Raw genomic sequence first — 26,817 nt, 5'->3', positions numbered from 1 at the left:
AACTTTATCCTCCAGTGGGTGTTGTTGATTGTGTCATTGGCCTCCCTGTATTACTGCTTTTCATACAGTTTTGAATGGGAAAGTTTTTATGCACATTCCTGTTATTGTATGCAGATTTATCAGACAATCAAATCCGTTCTCTATTAGAGGATTCAGATTTGAGTGGCATTTCGTCAGATGAAGACGACGAGTTTGTTCCTTCTCCTTCAAATATTCAGCAGGCAGACGACTTGTCTGATGATGTTTTGAGTGCTGAAGAAGTTCCTGAAGTTCCTGAAGAGCACAGGAGTTCACACAGTGTCACAGAAGGTGTCAGACCACTGTTTTTTCGGAGACCAAATTTTGTTCAGAAGTTTCATCCACCAAACATTAATTACAGCGCTGTTGAGGTCAGTGACAAAGAGGTGCGATCTGAGTTACCTATTTCGTGTATCATTCCCATTTTCTTACTAAAATATCTTCTTTTTAATTCTAGAGTCCTTCACCAATTGGAACTCCGCTGAATATTTCTGTGAATATTTCAGTGAAAAGTTTTTTGAAGAGGCAGCGAAATATAATACAAATATGTATAGTGTTGCAAAGACAGGGAAATCCCTAGGGACTACAGCTCATGAACTGAAGGTGTTTTTTTGGGATAAATTTAATGATAGGGTGCATAAGGTATCCTAGGCTACCTATGTACTGGAAGAAATCTATTCCTTTATCAGCTATTAGTGACACTATGTCTAGAGACCAGTTCCTTGCACACAGGAATAATGTGCACTTTGTTGATACTATAAAACCACCTGAAGAGGCTAAAACTAATAGACTGTGGAAAGTTCAGCCAGTGATCGATACAGTAAGAAGAAGATGTCACTGTTTGCCTCGTAGCTTTAACTACTACAGTATTGAAGAGCAAATGATCCCTTTTACTGGGCGTTGCAAACTGAAGCAATATGTTAAAGGAAAACCAAGGCCTGTAGGTCTTAAAAACTTTATCATGACCTCAGCATCAGGTATAGTGTTAGATTTTGAAATTTATCAGGGGACTACTACACCTGTGGGTGATAAGTCATTAGGATTAGGTCCTTCTGTTATTTTACGACTAACACAGACTCTCCCACAAGGAACTTTTGGTTATTTTGATAGGTACTTTACCACAATTCCTCTCTTAGCAAAGCTTAAGGAGAAAGGAATTGAGGGTACTGGCACAATAATGGTAAACGGGATTAAAAATGTTAATTTGAAAGAGGGAAGAATGAAAAGAGGAGAGTGTCATTCATATGTTAGAGCAGATGAAGCTGTAGTAATTACTGAGTGGCAGGACAGTCAGAGGGTCGTGGTAGCATCCACTTGTGCTGGCATTGAGCCAAAATATAAAGTTCAAAGGTGGTGTAAGCAGGAGGGTCACTATCTTGATGTAGATTGCCCTTTTGTAATTCAGCAGTACAATGCCAATATGGGTGACGTAGACATTCATGACCAGCAGGTTGAGTGTTACCGAACGTGGTTCAGAACCAGAAAATGGACACTCAAGTGCTTGCTGCATTTCATAGACCTTTCAGTGGTCAACTGCTGGTTTCTCTACAGAGAGCACTGTCGTGAAAACCAGACTGCCAAAAAGAACATTATGGATCTGTTGAAATTTAGAATGTCTCTAGCTGAGGCTCTTCTGTCATGTCTAGACAGAAAGAGGAGAGCTGAAGAGTTTGAAACACCGTTAGATGTTAAGTTAAGTACCTCCACAAAGGCAAAAGTTTACAAACCCCATCCGAAACCAGGTTTGGACACGCGATATGATGGGTATGATCACTGGCCGACAATGGATGATATTTTGTCTCCACGAACATGTCAGTATGAGCGCTGTAGTTCCAGAACAAAGACAAAATGCATAAAATGCAATCAGTACTTATGTCTTGCAAAAGGAAAGGATTGTTTCAAATTATTTCACGAAAAGTGAAGCAATCTGAACCAAGACTTTGTGTTACAAAACAATTAAAAAAAATCATTATTAATTTTTTTGCCACAGAATATGATTTGCAATCTATATAACATTTTTTATAATAACTAACAAATAAAAGTAATGAAACAATAATTTTTTATTCTTAACTGTTCCTCAGGTAACTTATAATATCAAACAAATAGCGGGAAGTCAGAGAATAATTTTGGTGAAATAAAACCTGACCCTCACGATTTTGCTAGTTGTTTTCCCGCTACAATTTTCATAGAAGAGTTTTTTTATTATTTTTCCCAGTGTCTACTATGCCCAAGTATACAGGGAATTCAACTTTATTCACCATTTTTAAAAAAAAAGGTGTTCAGGGTGGAAAGAAATATAGTACTATCCTTAAGCTTCTAATTGCTTATGAAATCCATGTGTTTTCAGAGGGAAAATATTTGTGTATTTCTAAGAAATTGAGAGATGATAATGTGTTCACATGTTCATTAAAACTTCAAACAATAGAAAAGCCAGGATGGAATAACGAAAATATTATGAAAAGCATAGTTGCTAGTCATCACATAGTGGAGATGCTGAGTCACAGATAGGTGCAACAAAAGGACTGTCAAACAAAGCTTTTTGCCAAAGAGGCCTTCTTCAGAACAGACAACACAGACACAGACAAACACGCAAACACAAATCGCATACACATGACCATAGTCTCTGGCAGTCTGGCCTTGGCAGCCATAATTCTCCTTCCTAAATTTATGTGTTTCTGTTAAAACATGTTTAATGAATTGTGTCTCAATATGTCTACTTGTTTAGGATTATTTCAGTAACATTTCACTCGTTATATATGCCCATAAATGCAATCAAATTTCCTATTTTTATTGAGAGTTTATTTATATTAAAATATTAAAAAGAGACTTAATTATATCATGACCTTCTGTCTTATATAATAGATATCATCATATGATGTAGCCTCAGAACAAAGACATAATTTTAAATCTTACAGCTACTGCTTTAAGATCTCTCATTGTGATCAGTACCATCTTATAGAGGCCATCTTGGCAATAGTGTTATATCTCAAGGAAGAACATCTTTGGAATCTCTGGATTTGGACAGAATTTGGCACGATATCCCTCAGGAACGCATCCAACGGCTCTGTCGATCAATGCCAAGCCAAGTAATTGCTTGCATAAGGGCCAGAGGTAGCCCAAGTTGTTATTGACTTGCTCAAGTTGCAAAGATCTTTCTCTTGAATAAATAATCCAATTGTTCTGTAATTGTAACATTTCGTTTGTATGTGCATATACATCACATCTACCAATTTCTGTCCCATTCAGATAATTCCTTCAAGATGCGTATTTCCTCCCTTTTTTTTTTTTTTTTTTTTTTTTTCCTCAATAATTCATCACAAACATCAAGAGGGAATATAGATAAGTTTACAAGATTTCAAACATATTACAGCTCAGATTTTATTCAGGGAGATGGTTTACAACAGCAATAGTTATCTACAACTTTTTATCTTCCCTTCATGTCAGTCCTGACTGAGGGATCACAGTGATTTTTCCATCTTTCATCAAATGTGCATTTTTCACTTTCTTATTCACTTCAATGTGAGTTTTTCCTCCTCATAAAGTAACTGTGTATAATATTTTAATATCCTGAGATTCAACAAAACATCTGCTTTTTTATTCTCTCTCTCTCTCTCTCTCTCTCTCTCTCTCTCTCTCTCTCTCTCCATCTCGAACATACAATATTTTAAGGATGAGTGTGTGAGAGAGGAAATGTGTCTACTGTGCCACAGTTTATGTTTGTGCAGGATGGGCATGTGTTACGAGAAGACTAAAGTTGTGGCAGTCTATCGGCACTGACAAGTGGTGGCCGCGCACGCCTTGGAAGCCATATGTCCAGTACAAAGCAGTAATCAAGGGCTACTCTTTGGAGTGAAATAGTAGTGACTGTTGGGAACAAATGAAACAGATTTTATATAGAGACTTATATACTCTGTTTTTTGACTTTCTAGGAGCAAGAACTGTTTTGATGAGTGTTGTTAAAACCAAAAGAGACTGTAATGGTATATGTTAAATACTAAGTTTTTCCACATGTAGTTGATTTACAAGACTTGAAAGAGCATGTGAAACTTGTGTAGTTGTCTTATTGTGAAGAAGAAAATATAGCGGAGTTGATATAAAAGTATTCTGATAGTAATGAATCATTTCAAGGGTAGAGAAGTAGTTCAGTAATATTTCCCTAACCAACACATAATCTTCAGAGAAGAAGCATTGTGAAGATCAGTGCAGCCATCTGTCCTGAGAAGAAGATTGGCTGCACACGATACGTAAATCACCCGTAAGAGATGTGTGAGTCTTGCAGCCCAGTTCTAAACAGTCTCCGGTCATTGGGAAAACATTAGAAGATGCGCGCACACACACACACACACACACACACACACACACACACACACACACACACACACACACACACAAACAAACAACTTTACAATCCACTGCAAGCTATTATATGTTATCTGCATCTACACACACACTCCACAAGCCACTGTACAACTCATGGCAGAGAGTTCAGAAACATACCTCTTCAGAAAGAGCTCGCTGATCATCTTGCACTAGTTCAGCTCCGCTCAGTGAGTTCAAGAAATCTAGTAAATCCTCTGAGGAGTTACTCCCAGTATAGCCAAGCGCCCTTGCAAAGCGGAATGCTCGATCCCGTGCAGGTGCTGCTATTGCACGTGGATTTAATATGCAGCCACTCATTGCAATGGCTTGTTGAAACAGCCCTATTAAGAAGATGAAATCTGTAGACTGAAACCATGTAATGAACATACACCAAACAGTACAGCCCACAAGTAAAAGTAACCATAGATTTAACATAAAATCTTCTTTATGAATAGCTCATCAATTCACAGAAAGTTCAGTTGGTATCTGCAAGCACAATATATCATTTCCTTTCATAAATAACATTTAACAATCCTATTTTTACATTTAAAGGCACTTGTTACTTATTGTTACATATTAAAAAGTGTAGCTCTTTCTTTTTGTAAAACACCATGGCTTAATTAGTATCTCTCAAAAGATAGTAAACAAATTATAAGTCAGAAAAACCTGGAAGAAAACGTAATCTGCATGTTATAATTAATGAATTTTTGTAAGATTTGTCATAACTAGGTGAAGGAGATGTGGTGATTTGAATTATTTGTTAAAAATTCTAATAGTGCTCAATGCAATAACAAATAAAATCATGAATTGCTGATTACCAGCTTTGGTTGATTAATAATCATCTTCAGATCATGCTTATTTACTAAAGAATCAGCACCTATGTACAATGTTGGCAACAATACCATCATAAATGTAAATGTAATTTGACCAGGGCCTTCCATCGTGTAGACCATTCACCGGGTGCAAGTCTTTTGATTTGACGCCACTTGCGCATCAGTGGGGATGAAATGATGATGATTAGGACAACACAACACTCAATCCCTGAGTGGAGAAAATCTCCAACCCAGCTGGAAATCGCACCCGGCCCCTTAGGATTGACATCCCGTCATGATGACCACTCAGCTACCAAGGCGAACAACACCATCATTACCAAGTGTAACTCAGATCATGTATTCTAAGAAATCTGTAATTAAGTACGTCAGGCATATCAGTATTATTAATTATAGCATGATCAAGACTATTATAATTTTTATCAATTAATGAATCTGTTAATGTGTTGAGAGATTGTTGTAATAACAGCAGACACACAGCCTGGAGATGAAGTAAATAAATGTACATCAGTTCTGCCAAGAGGGTCCACAAATCCATCTATTGCAGATAACTTCAAGATATTCTGACTGTACAATCCATCATCAATTAGACCATTCAGTAACCAGTGCCAGTTTTGCATATTATAAATTGAGTTAAAAAAACCATATTAAGAGAATAGGATACAAAAATTTCCTGGTGTTCACACTACATAGATGATTTTCCAAGACCACTGACTGTCAGTGACAAATCTGTAGACATTATATCAGCACATGTCGCAATAAGTTGCAGATGTGTTGACAAAATATGCTTACAAATGTCTCTCCTTTATATTTCACACATATTGTTAAAACAAACAATGGAAAATCCAGGCTGGGATGTAACAATGTATGTAATACATATGGTTAGTGACACATCTGAGAAAAATGGCATGATATAAATATATTAGGCAGATTTTTAAATGGATCATATCACATGTGATAACCCATGCTGCAGAAAAGACTCTACGGGGAATAGGGGGTGTTTGGTGTAAGTTACATTCCAGATTATGATTTTTAAAAATTACACTCCAACATTATATTCTTTTTACAAGTAAAATATTCCACTTAGCTTTTAATTGATTGATAACACCTGAGGTGTTTGGTTGTAAGCTCAATTTGTAGCTATAAGAAGCAAGAAAATAACAAACATAATACTGATTCTAGAAGGGTTGCTCATGGTAGACTAGCACTTTCTCAGATAAGTATGTAAGGAGTTTGTGAGACACAATGAGACAGGAAGACTGTATGGAAGTGCTTTGTAAGTACCATGTGGGGGCAGCTATTACACAATTGTTTAAACTCGTGACAGAAATTTGTGGTTGCTTGCAACTATGTAATAGCTATGTACCTATACCAATAATTTCTAGATGCTATAGATGTAGTTCTCAAGAAATCATTGTATCAAACTCAAGAAAATTTTCAGAAAGAAGAAAGCAGTTTAAAATATCACCTTATGTAAGTTCTCAGAGAGCAGTAGAATACATATTATTAAGGGAACAAATATTCATTCAAAGCTTGTAATTAATATGCATGGCATTGCATAGAAGGTGAATATCAGGTTTGTCTATATAACCACTTTCACATCACTCAGTAGCATTATGTAATTCACCAAAGCTTCATAATAAACATCCCAGATTCAGTAAAATTCCTGAAGTTGCTTTTTCTTTAATATTTTAGTTTAGTTCATTTACTGGTTCATGATACCTGTAATAGCATCGCATTATGCAAGTACTGAACACATCACTACAATTTAATTACATTTTAAGTGTTAAAAGAAATTCCTTAAATTAATGTATGTATGAAACTCCAACATAATACAGAATTTTTACAATGTACAGCAGCACTCAACCACAATTTGATATTGGCTTACTTTATTGAAAAAACCACAGTTACTGGTTTTGAAATCATGAAATGATCATCAGACAGAATGCATACTTCTATCAAACTGATAGTACATCAATCTACAGGCAAGTTGCATTACAACAAACACATACAAACAGTTTCAAAAGTGTGATAGCAATGGCTGCACTTTAAACTCATGTTAGGATACAGCTGACATGAAATGACCACCCAGGCAAAAATAAACTTTAATTAACCTTTGAACTGTTTCGTATCCTGTACTGATATTTTAATTTAGAGTGGCACTTATGCCCAACTTCCTCTATTACACCGGTCTCTGTTATTCTCTACAATTTTCAGTCTCTGCAGCTCCCTTTAGTACTATGTAAGTAATTCACTCGTGTCTTAATACACTTTCTATCATCCTGACCTTTCTTATGTAAAGTGTCTTACATATATTCTCTCCCCTCATAAGTCTGCAGAGAATCATCTCATTGCATATCAGTCAACTTAATATTCAGCATCCTTCTGTGACACCATATCTCAAATTATTCTCTTCTTTTCTGATTTTCCCACAGTCAGTGATTCACTTCCACATAATGCTGTGCTCCAGACACACAGTCTCACAATTTATTTCTGAAGTTAATACCTATGTTTGGTATTAACAGATTTCCTCTGGCAAAGAATGCTCTATTCACCTGTCTGTGACTTACATCCTCTGTACTTTGTTCACCATACTTTATTTTGCTTCCAAGGTAGTAGAACTGCTTTGATGTTAAAATTAGCAATAATGTCATTTCCACTGCTCCTCATTAGTTTCATATTTATTTGTTTTATTCTTAATCCATATCCTGTGTTCAGTACACTATTTACTAAATTTAACAGGTCCTGTTATTCTTCTTCACTTTCACAGAAAATAACATGTCAGCTAATCTTATCAATGATATCCTTTCATTCTGAATTTTAATTTCATTTTTGAACCTTTATTTTGTTTCATTCAGTTTTTCTTTGATATAAGGATTGAACATTATTGGAGAGAGACTGCATCCTTGCATTATGCCGTCTTCGTATATGAGTGCTTATCTTTTAAATTCTACTCTTATGGTTTCCTCTTGGTTTTTTGTGCATATTGTATTGTGTACCATTTTACCTGTCTTCCTCTAAAGTGCATGCAAAATTTCTGAGGATTTCAAAAATCTCTTTCCACTTTAAAGAGTCAAACATTTCTTCTAGGTGGACAAATACTACAAAATGTCTTTGAGTTTTCTCAAATCTTGCATCTATTATCAACTGTAATGTCATAACTGGTACCTTACCTATCATAAAACCAAAATGGTCACCATCTAAAAGAGCTTCAGTTTTTCTTTCTCATTCTTCTGCTACTATTTTGGTAAACAACATACATGAATTGTCAAGTGAATTGTATGATAGTTTTTGCATTTATCTGTTGTTTCTATCTTCAGGATCATGTGAATGATATTCATTCTAAAATCTGATGGTATATCACCAGTTTCATAGATTTTAAGCTCTAACTTGAATAATTATTTCATTATCATTTCCCACAGTGATTTTAGAAATTCTACAGGAATGTTATCTGGCATTTCTGACTTATTTCATTGCACTTCTTCCAAAGCACTGTCGAGCTCTGGCTCGATTATTGGATAGCCTATACCCTCAGAATAGGTACCCGTTTCTTGTTATATCATACTATCAGACAGTTACTTTCCCTAGCAGAACCTCCCAAAGTATTCTTTCTATCTAGTTCTATTTGCTGTGTTTAACAATGGACTTTTTTTGCACTCTTAATGTTAACCCTTTTGAATTTATTTTCTTTTTATTTTCTCTTAAGTTGCAACCATTTTGCTCTACCTTCATGGCATTTCCCTTTAAGGTCATTTCTAAGTGAACAATGGAAACTCCAAGTTGTAATATCAACAATATAAGGAAAAGGTAGATTGCTTGTCACTGCTGAGTTGTAAACAAGCACAACGAAAAAGACACTTACACTTCAGCTTTCTGCCAAAGCCTCACAATCATTCACACAAGTAAGCATACTTCACACATTCATGACCGCCATCTCCAGCATTCTGGTTTGAAGTGCCAGAGATGGCTGTCATGTATCATTATGCCTGTCTGCTACTCAATGTGTCATTTTTATGGTGAATAGCAATTTGTCTTTTCCTTATATAGTTCATTTCTAAATGACTTACTCAGCTGTATTCGCTACTTGTTCAGAACATTATTTTGTTTTGTTCTTTCATCTATCAATTGAATTTCATGTTACTCTTAGCTTTATTTCCATTACCTTTCTTATACCTATAACTGCATTGTTCAATTTCTGAACATCCACTTTAGAGACATCCATTCACACCTCGGCTGAATTACTTACTGTATGATTCATTATCGCATTACCAACAGGTTCAGAGAACTTGACTGCAGGTCATCATTCCTTAATACTTCAGTATTCTACTTCCTTGTACCTAGATTACCATTAAAATTCTCTTACGCTTTGATCCACTCTTCATCACTACCAAATTATGATCTGGATCTATATTCCACCACTAGATATTAGTTTTGCAAATCAATTGTTCAAGACATCACAAAAAACATTAGCTCACTTAAAAACAGTAACTCTTCTGGTTATGTGACATTTCAACTGAAGTACTAAACTCTTGCAATGACTTAACAACGCCCCTTCTGAGTTCTCTTTTTTATCAGTCGAAAAGACAACATATATTTCTTGAAAGACTGAAGTACGTAGTAGCATATCCTTTCAATACAGACTTCAATTTTCCCCAAAAATTTCACTGATATCAATTTCAGGTTTCAGCCAGCTTTCTGTACCTAACATTATGTGAGCTTCACTGCTTTTCATGGCACTTTGCTGCAAATGCTTCAGTTGTTTACAATTAGTATTTTAATACTCTCACCTGTGGGAGACATTTCTTTCAATCTTACACTGAAACTTCTGGGTTGCCAATAGCTATCGTTGTCTGGATTGGATAGAGAGTCACCTAATCCAAAAAAGTCTTGAGTGTACCCTACACACAGTCAGCTACCTAAATGGTAGCCTCTGATGTGTACTGCACACCTGACCTATTTAGGGGAACCCTACAGTTCTCAACCCTATGGCACAAGTCCAGGAAGTCGCAGCGTGACTTGTCACAGAACCTTTGAAGTCTCTGGTCCAGTCCTTCCACTCAACTCAGAACCAAAGGCCCGTGATCAGTTCTGGGGACAATGCTGCAAATTGTGAGCATCACTTAAACTCCACATGCAAAGTTGGTCTTTTCAACCTTCTCTGCCAGTCACTGGAATGACCAAAATATGACTTCGTAGCCCAGATGACAGGCATAATTTTTTCCAATGTGCACCACAATCTGCAGTTGGTTGCACCCTGTTCCTTCAATGGCTACCAGAATAGCCTCTTTGACATCCTGAATGAGGGCCCAGGCATACACATTAGGTGCACCTGGTGTCCTTTCCTGTTCCTTACTGCCATTACCCCAAGGGGTACCATCATTCACCATATGTTTGAACTGCCAACAGTTAATAGACCTGCACCCTTTTGTGTTTGCTTCCTCCTGCACCAGGCCTCAACCTCCGCTAACTTCAAGTTGCCGCCGCTCATACCTCACCTGTCATTCAATAACATCTTTGCCTCTGTACTTCCGCCTCAACTGACGTCTCTACCCAAAATCTTTGCCTTTACATATGTCTGCTTGTGTCTGTTATGTGCGGATGGATATGTGTGTGTGTGTGCGAGTGTATACCTGTCCCTTTTTCCCCCCAAGGTAAGTCTTTCCGCTCCCGAGATGGGAATGACTCCTTACCCTCTCCCTTAAAACCCACATCCTTTCGTCTTTCCCTCTCTTTCCCTCTTTCCTGATGAAGCAACCAGGGTTACGAAAGCTTGAAATTTGTGTGTGTGTTTGTGTTTGTTATTGTTTCTATCAATGTACCAATGCTTTCGTTTGGTAAGTTACAGAATCTTTGTTTTTAGATTATTTTATTACATTTCTTGTTACTCTGATTATTAATGGTTTTTTAATATTTTTTTGTGGAATCTAAATTTTAAAAAACCTCTCTCACACCGGCCTGATTTAGCTTCACTGATCAGGATAGTAAAAACATGCGTATGTTAAGGAAATTTTCATTCACAAAGCAGGCTTATCACATTCACACAGTTCAATACTGTTCTATCCTGATTAAATTAAGCTTAACTTAAATTCCATAAGTCAGTGAAGGAATTTCGAAGTCTCGGTGCAATGAAAATTGTCAGTCGATCTCCTGGAAACATTTGTAATAATTATTAACTTTCGGTGATCACATGGGGAAGACCGAAGATCTGCTGGTAAGACCGTGTTAGCCCATTTATTTGAAGTAATTGGATATCTTGAGCATATAAAACGGCAGGTTCGTCCAGTGTAAATCAGACGTTCCCCACTGATCCCGTGCAACACAGCATAGTAAGCAGACACTGTCAGTAATAATCAGTTAAATAATACGCGAACACACTTACTTTAGTTTAGTTCATGTATTAAATTCCTTCTCATACAGAATCTCATCAAGATGGCGACTAGCTCAACAATACATACATATACATCCTCCTTCTTTCACGACTAATCGGCAAGAATTCCTTCATTCTTTTCATAAGAGAAAACATAGATAGCAGAGAAGCTATTCCATGGAGTAAATGGACGCTCCAAGGAATAATTGGGCTTGAAACTAATTTGCATTGATAATCGGTAAGATAAGAAGAGATATTTCGAGATATGTACTGAGTTATATAATTTATAAAATTTCTGAAAATATCACGTAGAGACCGCTGCAAGAGACATTAGTTTTATATTAAAGTTAAATGTTCAGAATTAATCTATGGTTTAGTTCACAAGACTATACAGAAAGTCCAGGTGAGGTACCAGTTCTTGTGAACAAAGATTAGTCAATGGTCAGAGGGACTCCACGGTGTGCAATGCAGGCCCAAATAGTGAAGCTGGAAGCTCTTCTAGTGGAGGCATGAAACAGTGTTGACTGTGTATCAGGCTTGTTGCAGCATCAAACATTCCTTTTAAGCCCATATGATCATGACCGAAACCCTTATGACTGAAATACTGTAAGTAGCTGATGTAATTTGATTTGAGTCTTTTATTTGACTCCTTCTTCTTGCTTCATTTCCATTCAGTTTACATGTAATGGCAAAAGACTTTTGATTGTTCATTAACAACTTTCTGTACAGCTTATTCTTATCAAAAAGATACAAAACCCATAACTCTGTTCCATACATGGGTATGTCACAATACTTGATACCAAGGGATAACCATCACACAGAGCGCATGTCACAGTTATGACATGATACTCATATAACCACTGCCAATAAACGCAATTGTCCAGTATGACACAGACATACTAGACTGTCAGGCCAGAGGAGGTGATACTATACTTAGTGAAGCTCGTTGGGCTCTGGTGGGTGGCAACCATGTTGGCACAAGCCTAACTACATCCCCTCTATTCATGTTGTTAGGGTGTTTTAATACTTCAGTGACCAAACTGATCTTCCACTTCCTCATTCCAGCTGCTTGGCAAGTATGCAGGTTTTGTTGAATTTTATTTTCTGTTTGAATCTTTCTGGCACTCGACCACTGCAGATTTGTTGTGCTGCTAAACTGAAATGTGGCACTCATGCTCCCATACGCGTATTCTACATCTACATCCATACTCCGCAAGCCACCTGACAGTATGTGGCGGAGCGTACCTTGAGTACCTCTATCGTTTCTCCCTTCTATTCCAGTCTCGTATTGTTCGTGGAAAGAAGGATTGTTGGTATGCCTCTGTGTGGGCCCTGATCTCTCTGATTTTATCATCATGGTCTCTTTGTGAGATATACGTAGGAGGGAGCAATATAATGCTTGACTCCTCGGTGAAGGTATGTTCTCGAAACTTCAACAAAAGCCCGTACCAAGCAACTGAGCGTCTCTCTTGCAGAGTCTTCCACTGGAGTTCATCCATCACCTCCGTAACGCTTTTGCAATTACTAAATGATCCTGGAACGAAGCGCACTGCTCTCCGTTGGATCTTCTCTATCTCTTCTATCAACCCTATCTGGTACGGATCCCACACTGCTGAGCAGTATTCAAGCAGTGGGCAAACAAGAGTACTGTAACCTACTTCCTTTGTTTTCGAATTGCATTTCCTTAGGATTCTTCCAATGAATCTCAGTCTGGCATCTGCTTTACCGACGATTAATTTTATATGATCATTCCATTTTAAATCACTCCTAATGTGTACTCCCAGATAATTTATAGAATTAACTGCTTCCAGTTGCTGACCTGCTATATTGTAGCTAAATGACAAGGGATCTTTCTTTCTATGTATTCACAGCACATTACACTTGTTTACATTGAGATTCAATTGCCATTCCCTGCACCATGCGTCTATCTGCTGCAGATTCTCCTGCATTTCAGTATAATTTTCCATTATCACAACCTCACGATACACCAAAGCATCATCCGCAAAAAGCCTCAGTGAACTTCCAATGTCATCCACAAGGTCATTTATGTATATTGTGAATAGCAACGGTCCTACGACACTCCCCTGCGGCACACCTGAAGTCACTCTTACTTCGGAAGACTTCTCTCCATTGAGAATGACATGCTGCATTCTGTTATCTAGGAACTCTTCAATCCAATTACACAACTGGTCTGATAGTCCACATGCTCTTACTTTGTTCATTAAACGACTGTGGGGAACAGTATCGAATGCCTTGCGGAAGTCAAGAAACACGGCATCTACCTGGGAACCCATGTCTATGGCCCTCTGAGTCTCGTGGACGAATAGCGCAAGCTGGGTTTCACATGATCGTCTTTTTTGAAACCCATGCTGATTCCTACAGAGTAGATTTCTAGTCTCCAGAAAAGTCATTATACTCGAACATAATACGTGTTCCAAAATTCTACAACTGATCGACGTTAGAGATATAGGACTATAGATCTGCACATCTGTTCGACGTCCCTTCTTGAAAACGGGGATGACCTGTGCCCTTTTCCTACCCTTTGGAATGCTACGCTCTTCTAGAGACCTACGGTACACCTTTGCAAGAAGGGGGGCAAGTGCCTTCACGTACACTATGTAAAATCGAACTGGTATACCATCAGGTCCAGCGGCCTTTCCTCTTTTGAGTGATTTTAATTGTTTCTCTATCCCTCTGTCATCTATTTCGATATCTATCATTTTGTCATCTGTGCGACAATCTAGAGAAGGAACTATAGTGCAGTCTTCCTCTGTGAAATAGCTTTGGAAAAAGACATTTAGTATTTTGGCCTCTAGTCCGTCATCCTGTGTTTCAGTACCATTTTGGTCACAGAGTGTCTGGACATTTTGTTTTGATCCAAATACCGCTTTGACATAAGACCAAAATTTCTTAGAATTTTCTGCCAAGTCAGTACATAGAACTTTACTTTCGAATTCATTGAACGCCTCTCGCATGGCCCTCCTCACACTACATTTCACTTTGCGTAATTTTTGTTTGTCTGCAAGGCTTTGGCTATGTTTATGTTTGCTGTGAAGTTCCCTTTGCTTCCGCAGCAGTTTTCTAACTCGGTTGTTGTACCACGGTGGCTCTTTTCCATCTCTTATGATCTTGCTTGGCACATACTCAGCTAACGCATATTGTACAATGGTTTTGAACTTTGTCCACTGATCCTCAACACTTTCTCTACTTGAGACAAAACTTTTGTGTAGAGCCGTCAGGTACTCTGAAATCTGCTTTTTGTCATTTTTGCTAAACAGATAAATCTTCCTACCTTTTTTTAATATTTCTATTTATGGCTGAAATCATCGATGTAGTAACCGCTTTATGATAGCTGATTCCCTATTCTGCGTTAACTGTTTCAAATAGTTCGGGTCTGTTTGTCACCAGAAGGTCTAATATGTTATTGCCACGAGTTGGTTCTCTGTTTAACTGCTCAAGGTAGTTTTCAGATAAAGCAGTTAAAAAAAATTCACTGGAATCTTTGTCCCTGCCAACCATTATGAACGTTTGAGTCTCCCAGTCTATACCTGACAAATTAAAATCTCCACCTAGAACTATAACATGGTGGGGAAATCTACTCGAAATATTTTCCAAATTATCCTTCAGGTGCTCAGTCACAACAGCTGCTGAGCCAGGGGGCCTATAGAGACATCCGATTACCATGTCTGAGCCTGCTTTAACTGTGACCTTCACCCAAATTATTTCACATTTCGGATCCCCGTCAATTTCCTTCAATACTATTGCACTTCTTATAGCTATAAACACGCCTCCACCATCACTGTCCAGCCTGTCTCTGTGGTATACATTCCAATCTGAGTTTAGAATATTGCTACTGACTTGCTAGTTTTGCCTATGTAGACTTCTCCACACTCACAGTCCACTTTGGATACAACTGCAGCAGGCAACTACATCTTCTATTATCAGTTATGCTATCATTGGCAGAATGGGATAACATTAACAGAATCACTCACCTGCAAGCACTTGCAACCAGTGGAACTATCGCCAGTTACCAGATGAAGAAATTTGATCAGCTAGCAAAGATGACACATGACAATAAGTTTTGCTTGGATGTTAAATCTCTCATCTCATGCCGTCAGAAACATAACCACAGAAGCAGTGGCTAAGTGATTAAACTTCACCTCACACATGAGCAGATCCCAAAACATTCTTGTGCACATCTGTGAGTAAAGCTGAGAAAATTAGGCAAGAAACGGTTCAAATTTTACTATGTCCCAAATCAAAAAAGCACAAACTTAGCCTTGAGGAAAGGCCTGATTTATTAAATGATCCCATCTGCAATGAACTACCAGTGGACCCTATGACTAAGACACCTCAGAAGACACAGACCTTAATCAAGGACTCAATAATTGATGCTGATACAGCCAAGGGACTCATTCCCAGAATCCAAGTCCACTTAGAATTTATGGGGTGTCAAAAATATAAAAATAAGGTCAATCATAAATGGGATTAATACGCCTACATACAACATAGCAAAGTATCTGGCCTGCAAGTTAAGACTTCTAGTGGGCAAAAAAAATCTTACGCAAAGAACTCCATGCTCTTTATAGAGGGAATAAAGGGAGAAACAATTTTACCCATGGACATCATGAGCATCTTCAACCTGAAGTCATTATTTGCAAATGTGGCTGCAAACAAAACTGTTCACATCCTACAAGAGCTTATCCCGTCAGAAATTAACAAACTGGTTGGTTTATGTTTGTCATCAACATACTTCAGATGGCCATGAAAATACTACAAACAGATAGACAGCATGGCAATCCGTTGTTATCTATCCTCATTAGCAACTGACATATTCATGGAAGTCTTTGGAGGAAAGGCACTTTGTTTAGCTCCTTTATACTCACAGTGCTGGTTCAAGAATATGGACAACATGTTCACTACATGGCCCCATGGTGGGATGGTGTTACACAGTGTAATGTAGCAACTATGTTATATAGTAATGTATAAGTGAATCTGCCTCTATTTGTTTTTTTACTTACATTTGATAATACTAGTAACAACTAAAGGTTTCACCCAAATTTAAAGAGAAGAATTTCATGCCACCCTTAAGATGATGCAAAATAAACTATTTATATATTGTGATAATATATAAGGGCCCGATTTTTGGTCCTGACACAGTTAGTCCATCACTGGGTTTCAGACACAGAACCCGTATTGGTTAGATCAACAACAATGTATCAATTTAACTGTGAATTAAATGTTACACCAATAGGCTATGTGTTACAGCAATGACGGTGACTGTTCAGTTTTTTTGAAAGACTGTGAAATGTGTGGTTAGGTTTTTACAGCTCGTAAATGTTCAACAGTAAACTATTGTAACAATATGTGCATGTTTGCCTGCGATATATTAATAAGGCTTATCGAATGTTAAATAATAGTTAACTGGTCATATTAAATGTGTATATTGGGGGCTTGTGAACAGTGAAAGTAAAGAACTGTGAAACGCAAATGTGCACCTGTTGGCTAAATCATTTAAAGTAGTCAGTGTTGAACTTCCATCCCCATTTTTCAGCCAGTATAGCAAAGCAGTATGTTGACACCGAGGACAATCAACGAGGAAATAAAGCAGGTGAATGTCACACCTTTAGGTTAAGAACAATTTATTTTAATTGCTGTCTAATGAAGGTAATAGAGGACGATACCTCATGGGTCAGATTGCTCTTGTTTGAATTTATATCTTTTCACACATTTTTAAAAGTGGATACATCTACTGCACTCGTGAGTACCAAAGCTTATGTTCAGTGGAGAGGACACCAGCTAAGCTGAAAAGCTCAGTTCTCCTTGCTTTGCCCTTAGAAGTCTGTCTCATAGTGCTGACATACAGACATGATTGCTTGCATACTTTCACTTTACTCAATTCTGTCAATTCACTCAATGGCATAATCTACTGGAATACATCTATAGTCAAAAAATGATTTAGTCTATGGAGATGTGCAATAAGAATATTCCACAAAGTCATTAATCAAACATCTTTAGAGTATTAATAATCCTTACACTCTGTAACAATACATCTACATCTACACTAAAACTAAACTTAACTGAACTCCATCCAAACAGGCCTTGGAAGTCCCAATGGTACTGACTGGCTGCTGTGTCATCCTCAGCTCACAGGTATCAATGGACACGGATATGGAGGGGCATATGGTTATCTCACCACTCTAGAGATGGGCAAAACTGTTCTTTTCAGAGATCGGATCCGAACTGTTCACTCCCTGAAATGAACTAGGTCTTTTTCATGACTCACCACTCATTCACAATAGAAAATAAATGGAAGGCACATTGCCCTTTAAACTTGGTTTATTCCAGTACTATACCTGTATTTTGATCTTATTTGATCCTATTTTGAAGTAACACAGATAATGAGTAAGAATTTTGTATTGTTTATTGAAATTTCCACGATATGACAAAGTTTTTGATTATCGATTTATTTTGCACTATCGTGGTTTTTTGGGTGATCAGAAAATGCTGTAACTTGAGATTTACATTAACAATGTATTTGGCTATAATGTATTAAAATTTCATTAACCTCGTACAAATACATCCCAAGCCATATATTTTTAAAGTGAACATTTCCTTCCGAAGACGCCCAAAATCGCAAAATCCGTACAATTAGAAAAAAAATATAAATTTGACTGTAAGACCAAAGTGCTGCATATAGCCTTATGCAGAATAAAACAAGGGAAATATTGGTGTATCACATTTTGCGATACATTTATTGGTTCGCTCGTAATTAAAGTGTAAATTCGAGTGTCCATAATAAAAAATCCTATAGTAAGAAGAGTCGTCAGGAACCTCATCTGATCAGTTTAAAGAAATAAAAATAAAATAAAAACAAATGATGTATACATAACATAATTATGTAATATACATATCGGTATTAGTACGAAGAACAATATCCAGAATAGACGAACTCCGATGCAGGGGCGCTGAGTCAAGCTGGCCGAGCCGCGAGCTGTATTGCTGCGTGAGCTAAGACCGCAGAGACCAGAGTGACACCTGAGTTGCTTTGCTCAACGCTCTGGCTAGAGTCGAGAACGGTGGGGTGAGCGTTGAGCGGGCGAGTTACGAGGGTGGGGGGAGCGGTGAGCGGCCACCACTCACCCGCTCCGAGGCAAATCGTCCGTTCTCTTGCGAGCAGGTTGTTGCAAGTAGTTCTTATGTTCTCCGCTAGGAGGCTCTCTGTCCTGTTGCTCGCATCAACCGCCCAGAGGGCAGGACGTGCGACTGAAACGATCGCCGACGGAGTGCGATGCTAAGTTAAGGTGCGCCAGGCACTGCACGCGGCAGAGGAAGCACAGAGACGGCACGGCATATGTGAAACACAAAATCCAATGGGGCACTGCACAATGCAGGCAGCCAGGGCAGAAGCAGGGCAGAGGCCAGCGCCGGCTGTGTTGTGTGGCGTGCAGCGTGCTCTGATCAGCAGAGGCCCCGCTGATATGCTCCGTCTCTCTCTCTCTCTCTCTCTCTCTCTCTCTCTCTCTCTCTCTCTCTCTCTCTCTCTGCTGTGTGAAACGTTTGGAGCTACCGTTCTTTTTTTCTGAATCACTGATTGTTCACTCCTTTGAAAGATTCAACTCTATAAAACAGTTCAGGAGCGGATCCCCCATCTCTACACCACTCTCCCAGCCATATGTCAGGTTATGAGACCAGAGCCGCTACTTCTCAATCAAGTAGCTCCTCAGTTTGTCTCACAAGGGCTGAGTGCACTCCGCCTGCCAACAGCACTCGGCAGACTGGATGGTCACCCATCCAAGTGCTAGCCCAGCCCGAAAGTGCATAACTTTGGTGATCTGACAAGAACTGGTGTTACCACTGTGGCAAGGCCGTTGGCTCTACATCTACAATGGTGTCCAAAATTAAAGAAACAAACTGCTATTTCCCCATCCTTTATCTAACTTACAATATGATCATGCAAACTGTCAACAGATGTCTGTATGATAGTGTTTTGTTCAAAAGATGACATTCCAGTCAACAGACAACCATGCCGATGATTATGTCAGGGCAGCTACCAAACAGGGCAGTGTTTACTGGGTAGTCCCACACCCACAATCATTGTATACACAGTTACAGACAGAGCATTATGGCACAGAGAAGAAGTATTCCAGTCTCTCTGCAATGGAGAGCCACAGGAAGAATGGAAGCATGACAGTCGCAAGCTGATGTGTCCCAGTGGCTTAATGTGGATTGTTTTGTTGTTTCTTGGATGTGGCTACAGTTTATAGAGACTGAAACTGTATCCTGAAGGCCAGAGCAGGACCAACCATGTGTGACATCAGAGACAGAGAGGACCATTATTTGGCTGTAAGGGCACGACAGTACCGCTTCAGTACTGCACAGCAGCGGGCATCTGACCTTGCAGCATCCACTGGATGCCTGTATTGAGGCCACTGGTGTACAGAAGACTTCAGCAGAGTGGCTGTTATTGTCAGAGACCTGTTGTATGTGTACCTCTGACGTACCTTCACAGAAGGGAGTGTCTAGAGTGGAGTCATCAAATTGCCACATGCATAGTCGAACAGTGGACCAATGATCTTTCCACAGATGAGTCACGATTTGGTCTGGAAATCCATTCTCAATGGATCTGCATCTGGATGGAAGATGATTTCAGGACCCAAACATTGTGGAAAAAGACAGATATTGAGGAGGATCCTTAATGGTGTGGGCAAGGATTACATTCACCTCTCAAACAGCTCTTCGTGAAATTGTATGGGTGAAATGGCAAGGTTTAAACGGTGTCAGGTATCATGACAATATCTTGGGCCCACATGTGCAGTTGTTGCAAGACCCTGATTTCCAGACTTCATACTGATGGATGATAATGCTCAGTGTCATAGAGCACGGGTTGTTGATGTTCTTGGAAATGGAAGATATTGCATGCATGGCATGGACTGATCACTCTCCTGATTTGAATCCCATACAGCATGTCTTGGATGCCCTAGGAAGACAGATTGCATCATGTCAGCATCCACCAACCACTCCACAAGAGTTGCGAGCAGCTCTGCAGGAAGAACGGCCCTTATTGCCTCAACAAGAGATTGATGACATCCTTCACAAGTCTGTATTGCTGCCAGAGGTGGCCACACCCCATACTGAGGCACGTGTGTGCAAATCAGTTAAGCTGGAAAAAATGAAGAACATTTTTGTCTAGCATTATGCTTGTTGCAATTGTTTATGTTCTGTATTCTTAATATCATTTCTGCTACGCTATCACCTCTTTATACCGTTTTGTGTCAAAATAAATGCAATCTTGCAAAATTTCCATTGTTGCCTTAATTTTTGGACATCAGTGTATATCAATACTCCACAAGTCACTTGACGGTGTATGGCAGGAGGTACTTTTGGTACCACTAACTTACCCCCCTTTCCTGTTCCACTTGCAAATGGCAATAGGAAGATTGATCATCAGTAAGCCTCTGTATTAGCTCTACTTTCTCAAATTGTCCCAACACGGTCATTTCACGGGATATATATGGGAGAAAGAAATGTGTAGTCCTACACTTCACAAAAAGTACTTTCTTGAAATTTCAATAGTAAACCTCTCCAGGATGCACAATGCCTCTCTTATAGCTTCTGCCATTTGAGCTTGTCGAGCATCTCTGTAATGTTATAGCACTGACAAAATGATCCCAAGACAAAATGCACTGCTCTTCATTGGATCTTTTTTGTCTCTTCTATCAGTCCTACCTGGTAAGGGTCCTAAACTGACGAACAATGCTCAAGAATTGCTTGAAGAAGTGTCTTGTAAGTCACTTCTTTTGTGAATGAGTCACATTTCCTTAAGATTCTTCCTATCAAAGTCAGTCTGGCATCTGCTTTCTGTTCTATTTTTTTTTATGCGGTTATTCCACGTAAGGTCACTCTGGATATTTAGTCCTAGATATTTTATGCTAGATACTCTTTCCAACAATTTGTCACCAATATTGGTAGTGTAGTTGTACAGTAGTGGATTTCTTTTCCTATCTGCACACAATATGTTACATTTATTTACATTTCTGGTCAACTGCTAGACCTTGTAGCATTCATCAATCCTCTGTAGATCATCTGCAAATTGATACTGCCTTCTGGCATTGCTACTTTCTTATAGACAACCACATCATATGTAAACAGTCTTAAAGAGCTCCCAACACTTTCTACTGGATCAGTTATATACATTGTTAACAGTAAAGTCCTATAATACTTACTTGGGGTACTCCAGAAATAACCTTTACATCTGTTAATTTTGTTCTGTTAAGAGTGATGTGTTGAGTTCTGCAAGGAAGTCTTGAACCCAGTTGCAGATCTGGTGTGATTGTTGGCAAGCTCATATTTTCCTCTCTAAACAGCACTGTACGACAGTGTGAAATGTCTTCCTGAAGTCAATGAATACAGAATCAACCTCAGCACCATTGTATGCAGAGCTATAAATCTCATGGAGTGACAGAGTGAGCTAAGTTTTGCAAGCTATCTTGTTTGCAGAATCTATGTCAATTTTTATAGAGGTGACTTCCTTTCTCCTACAAGTCATAATTCTTGAGCATAAAACATGTTCCATAATTCTACAATAGACTGACGTCAACAAAATAGGCCTATCATTATGTGCGTATATACTCACTCAGAACATTTGTGGTTAATAACAAGAGTGAAATTAGGATAACTCAGCAGTTCACAACACAGTAGTAGAATTAAACATAAATCTCATACATATTCTGTGTGTCCCAGTCCAGGGCACAGAATGGAGTTGTACGTTGTAGTACAAAATTCTACAGTATGTTGCCAGAAGACATCAAGCAGTATACTAGATATCTCCCGATACTGAATAACAAAGCAGCCATTTCTTCTATAATTTATCAAACTATTTGCACCCACAAAAATAAATTCAGGTTAACTAATGTTCACATTAAACATGTTTCTCTATGAGTTACCACTTGTTAAATTTAAGCTACATCAAAAAAAGTTGTTTGTTCAGTTTCAGGAAACTAAATGAAATAATGTTTGGCAACATTGTCCCTGACAGGCTGCTTGAATATGCACGCATGATGACCTGATTGGTTAACTTCAATAACACAGAAATGGTGCAATGTATCGAATTTTTTTCTTAACAGTCATTTCTCAGCTCAACCTCCCCTGCAACACACAATTTTTTAGACTGTTTCTGACCCCCCTGTATATGTATTAAAGACACTTGAAACTACACATTTCACTGTCCAATGCTGGCACAGAAGAATCATTCAGCTTATCAATTTCAGCTACATTTTTGGTAAAAAAGTGTAACTTGAGAAGCTGAAGAAAAACTTAACATTCTGTATGGCCAGATGGGTCCATGGGTCCATGTGATTTATGTCAAAAAAAGAAAGTTACAGCCAACTAGGATTGCAGTGCTGTTGTTGTTCAGAAGTATGATGTAATATTCCTTCAACTCATGATAAGTGAAAAATCCCGGTTCGAGTCCCAGTCCAGCAAAAATTTTTGCTGTTATCATTCCGTCCTACAGCTGGTGGCGGCCCATATTTTTAACTACAAATACGTTTCATGAATTAGCATAAGGGTTCTGTACACACTATCATCGCAACTATATCAGTAGATAGCTGACATTTGTTTTTGTAGGCCACTGCCAAGTTTGAAAGGGAAATTTGCACAATTTCTGGTTGTGATAAATTTGTTATTGAGATTTGTATTACTGGGCCCAGTAATAGAAGTCAGTGGCTGTATTACAGTGAAGAAATTAGTCACATTTTTCAAAGATATTATTAAACCCAAATGTACTTATACTGTCAATGAACCTCAATTCAAATCATACTTTCCAAACCGTTGTTAGAAATTTAAAAAATGAGACAAATTCTCATTTCAAATTGCAGATCAGGTTTCTGCTCAGCAGAATGTGTTATGAAAGAACTAGAGACACTTTGTAGAGCCTATTATGTTAAGCAGGAGAAATTGTGGATTGGCAGGTAGTCAGATTTGGGGAATGTAATTAACAGTTTAATCTGAATAAATTCCTAAAAGAAACAGAATAAAAAATCAAACTTGTAATAAACTAGTCAATATTTATTTGATAAAACTATAGAATTATGATACAGAATGGCTGGCCATACTTACCTCCAGGAGGTAAAATTTTTAGTACTGCTGATAAACACATCTAAAAGTACAACTACTTACCCTAGCATTACCAGGGTAAAATAGGGTAGTTTAGGAAAATTTTGAAGAGGAGGGCAGGTCACTCAGCACCAGGATGAAAAGAAACCATGTGCTGTCAAACAGACAAAAAGCTTTGGGAACAATGTGCAATATAGGAGTTCATACATTCATTGTCCACCCATTAATTTTTGGGTCATGAATGTAGTAATTCTCCTAGCCTTTCTGACGTTTTTGTCTGACTAATCACTTTTGCAAACCATTTATGTAAATTTTATTATAAAGCTCACTCGTTAGCAGTGAATTAGCTGCTTAATATGGTTGATACTATGATTTGTTTAGCTATGAAGTATATTCTGGCTGACATAGTAATTTTTTCTAATAAGGGCATTATAAACCATCTGAAATACTGGATACACAGATAACAGTATATAATTTTGATCTTAAATTTAATGTTTGTAAAACTGTGCACTTTTTTATTACAGAGATACTTAATCAAATGTGGTCAGGATTTACATGAGTTTTTATGTCTTAACTCTTAGAATGGGAGGCAGGGGATCATATTACCAACTGAATGTTATAATGATGGAGATATTCACATATCATGACCTGTACCCGAGATCACACCTTGCTGTAACTGGATCATCTCAGCACAGCAAAGACCTTGCAATGGCTACAATCAACGGAGCAGGAAAATGGTCACGGAGAACTCTAGATCCAGAGATTTATGTGGATAGTAATGAGAGTAGTAAATGATTTCCATACATTTCAGTTTATATGTTCTATCTTCTTATGTTAAATTATTATTTGTATAATATGTGGGGATTTACACAACATTGTTTATTAGTCAGTGTTTCCTATAATTATTTGAATTGTAGAAAGTATACCACTAAAGCTATACCACTAAATCATTACCAAGCTACAGCAACATCTGCATGAAAAACTCCTTCAAAACACTCTGACACAAGTATAGTATATTATTATAAGTGAAATCAATTACCAGATGATTTGGGAGACATGAGATGATACGTAATCGATGTGCTTCCTGCACTTTCTCCAAATATTGTAACTCGTTCAGGATTGCCACCAAAGGCAGCTATATTCTCCTTCACCCATTGTAGAGCCAAAACCTGGTCTTTAAAACCTCTGTTTCCAGGAATTATACTGTCCTGTGTGCTTAGGTAACCTGAAATTTGAGATATGTCTCATTATCTCATATTTTCCAGTCAGTGAAAGAAGCTGTCTTCTAATAATTCCTTAAGTAATAATTTCTTTTGCAATAAAAAGAAACAGCAGATTGATAGAAAGTAATTCAGTAAGGCATCCAGAATGAATCTGTTTTGAATCTTCCTGGGAGATTAAATCTGCATGCCAGACTGAAACTCAAAACTAGAACCTTGTCTCATTTGGGCAACGCTCTCAATGACTAAGCTATGCAGAAACAATTCTCAATGCACCCTTACAGCTCCACTTCTGGGTTTAAGTCCATGTCTGGTACACAGTTTTAACCTGTCAGTAGGATTTAATTGTAAGGCATGTCTGAATACCCACAAGTGGTGTACATACCTGAAATTGAAGGTATATTTCTATTTATAATTGGTTAAGGAATGCATTAAATAGGTATTACGGATAATTATATCAAGATGTTACAACCAAGATTTGTTTATTGAGAGGTGGGACAGGAGAAAGTGCAATGTTGACACAGAGGGAGGGGGTGTTTCCTACAGTATCACTGAGACAATATCACTGCTTGGTGGATATGATCCGTCATGGATTTTGCCTTCTGTCAAATGTCTAAATATGGGACTTCTTCACACATTGGTGCAATTGAGGAGTAGACTTCATTTTACTACATGATATGTGTCATGTCCAGCTTATGTTTGTATCAAGCCAGAAGTATCTTCCTACATCTACTCTACATCTGCATCTATGCTCTGGTACCACACGCCACGGAATTTGAATCTGCACCAGATGGCATGGAGGTCGAAGACCCCTAGAGGTCTCTGCACCATCGCGCCATAAGCCACGGTGGCGCGCGCCTCCTGGCGCCTCATGTTAGACAGCGTATTTACTTTCTAGTTCTGCGTACGAGTGGACGTGGTTGTCTAGTTAGGTTTTCTTATGACTCTGTTGTTTTGATCTTGTTGTTGTTCATGAGCTTCTTTGTTGGTCATGTCCATCCTCTCCTGTTTGTGCTGTTGTTCGTGGTCTGCTCCATGGGTCTCGCCGCTCTTTCCGTCACATCAACCCACGACCGTTCTGGTCGCAGTTACAACATATACTGTGAGGCGCAAGGCAGATGGTACATCCCATTATACCAGTTGTTAGAATTTCTTCCCACGCTATCCACGTAAGGAGCATGGGAATAATGATTGTTTGAATGCCTTTGTGTGTGCAGTAATTATTCATTTAAAGCTGGTTGTTGAAACTTTGTAAATAGACTTTCTTGAGAAATTTTACATCTACCTTCCCATTCAGTTTCTTCAGTATCTGTATGATACCCTCCAATGGATCAAACAAACCTGGGACTATTTATGCTGCCCTTCTCTGTATACATTAATTATCCCCTGTTACCCCTGTTTGGCATAGGTCCCACACACTTGAGCAATATTCTATAACTGGTCACACAAGTGATTTGTGAGTAATGTCCTTTGTAGACTGACTGCTCTCCCCCAGTTTCTACCAATAAACTGAAGTCTAGCATCTGCTTTATCTACAACTGAGCTTTCATGATCATTCCATTTCATACCTCTACAAAGTGTTACCCCAAGGTATTTGTGTGATTGGCCAATTCCAACAGTGACTCATTGATATTATAGTCATTGGATACTACATTTTTTTGTTTTGTGAAGTGTGTGATTTTACATTTCTGAACATTTAAAGCAAGTTGCCAATATTTGCAGCACTTTGAAGTTTTATTGAGATCTGACTGAATATTTATGCATCTTTTTACAAAAAGTACTTCCACGAAAAGCTGCCAAGATCAACTGATTGACCATACAGAATGAGCTGAATGTTTTTGGTAACTCTATCATTAAAAGGTAACTGTTTCCGAATGAAAGCCTAAAGAATAACCAAAATACATTT

The 26,817-nt window shown here is 38.3% G+C and overlaps 1 protein-coding gene across 1 annotated transcript in view; it reads right to left on the bottom strand.

Moving 5' to 3' along the window:
* The window catches only part of LOC126259688 (cholinesterase 1-like), a 186,940-nt gene that overhangs the window by 85,252 nt on the left and 74,871 nt on the right, over window positions 1–26,817 (bottom strand). Inside the window, exons 5-6 of the mRNA XM_049956647.1 lie at window positions 24,731–24,916; window positions 4,516–4,718 (exon numbers count right to left, since the gene is read on the bottom strand). Coding sequence (XP_049812604.1) covers window positions 4,516–4,718; window positions 24,731–24,916 — 389 coding nt within the window. The remainder of the gene's footprint in view (window positions 1–4,515; window positions 4,719–24,730; window positions 24,917–26,817) is intronic.

The sequence above is a fragment of the Schistocerca nitens genome, chromosome 5 (assembly GCF_023898315.1).
Source record: "Schistocerca nitens isolate TAMUIC-IGC-003100 chromosome 5, iqSchNite1.1, whole genome shotgun sequence".
Classification (NCBI taxonomy): Eukaryota; Metazoa; Arthropoda; class Insecta; order Orthoptera; family Acrididae; genus Schistocerca; species Schistocerca nitens.
The sequence above is the reverse complement of the archived record's forward strand: the minus strand, read 5'-3'. Positions and strand labels throughout refer to the sequence as shown.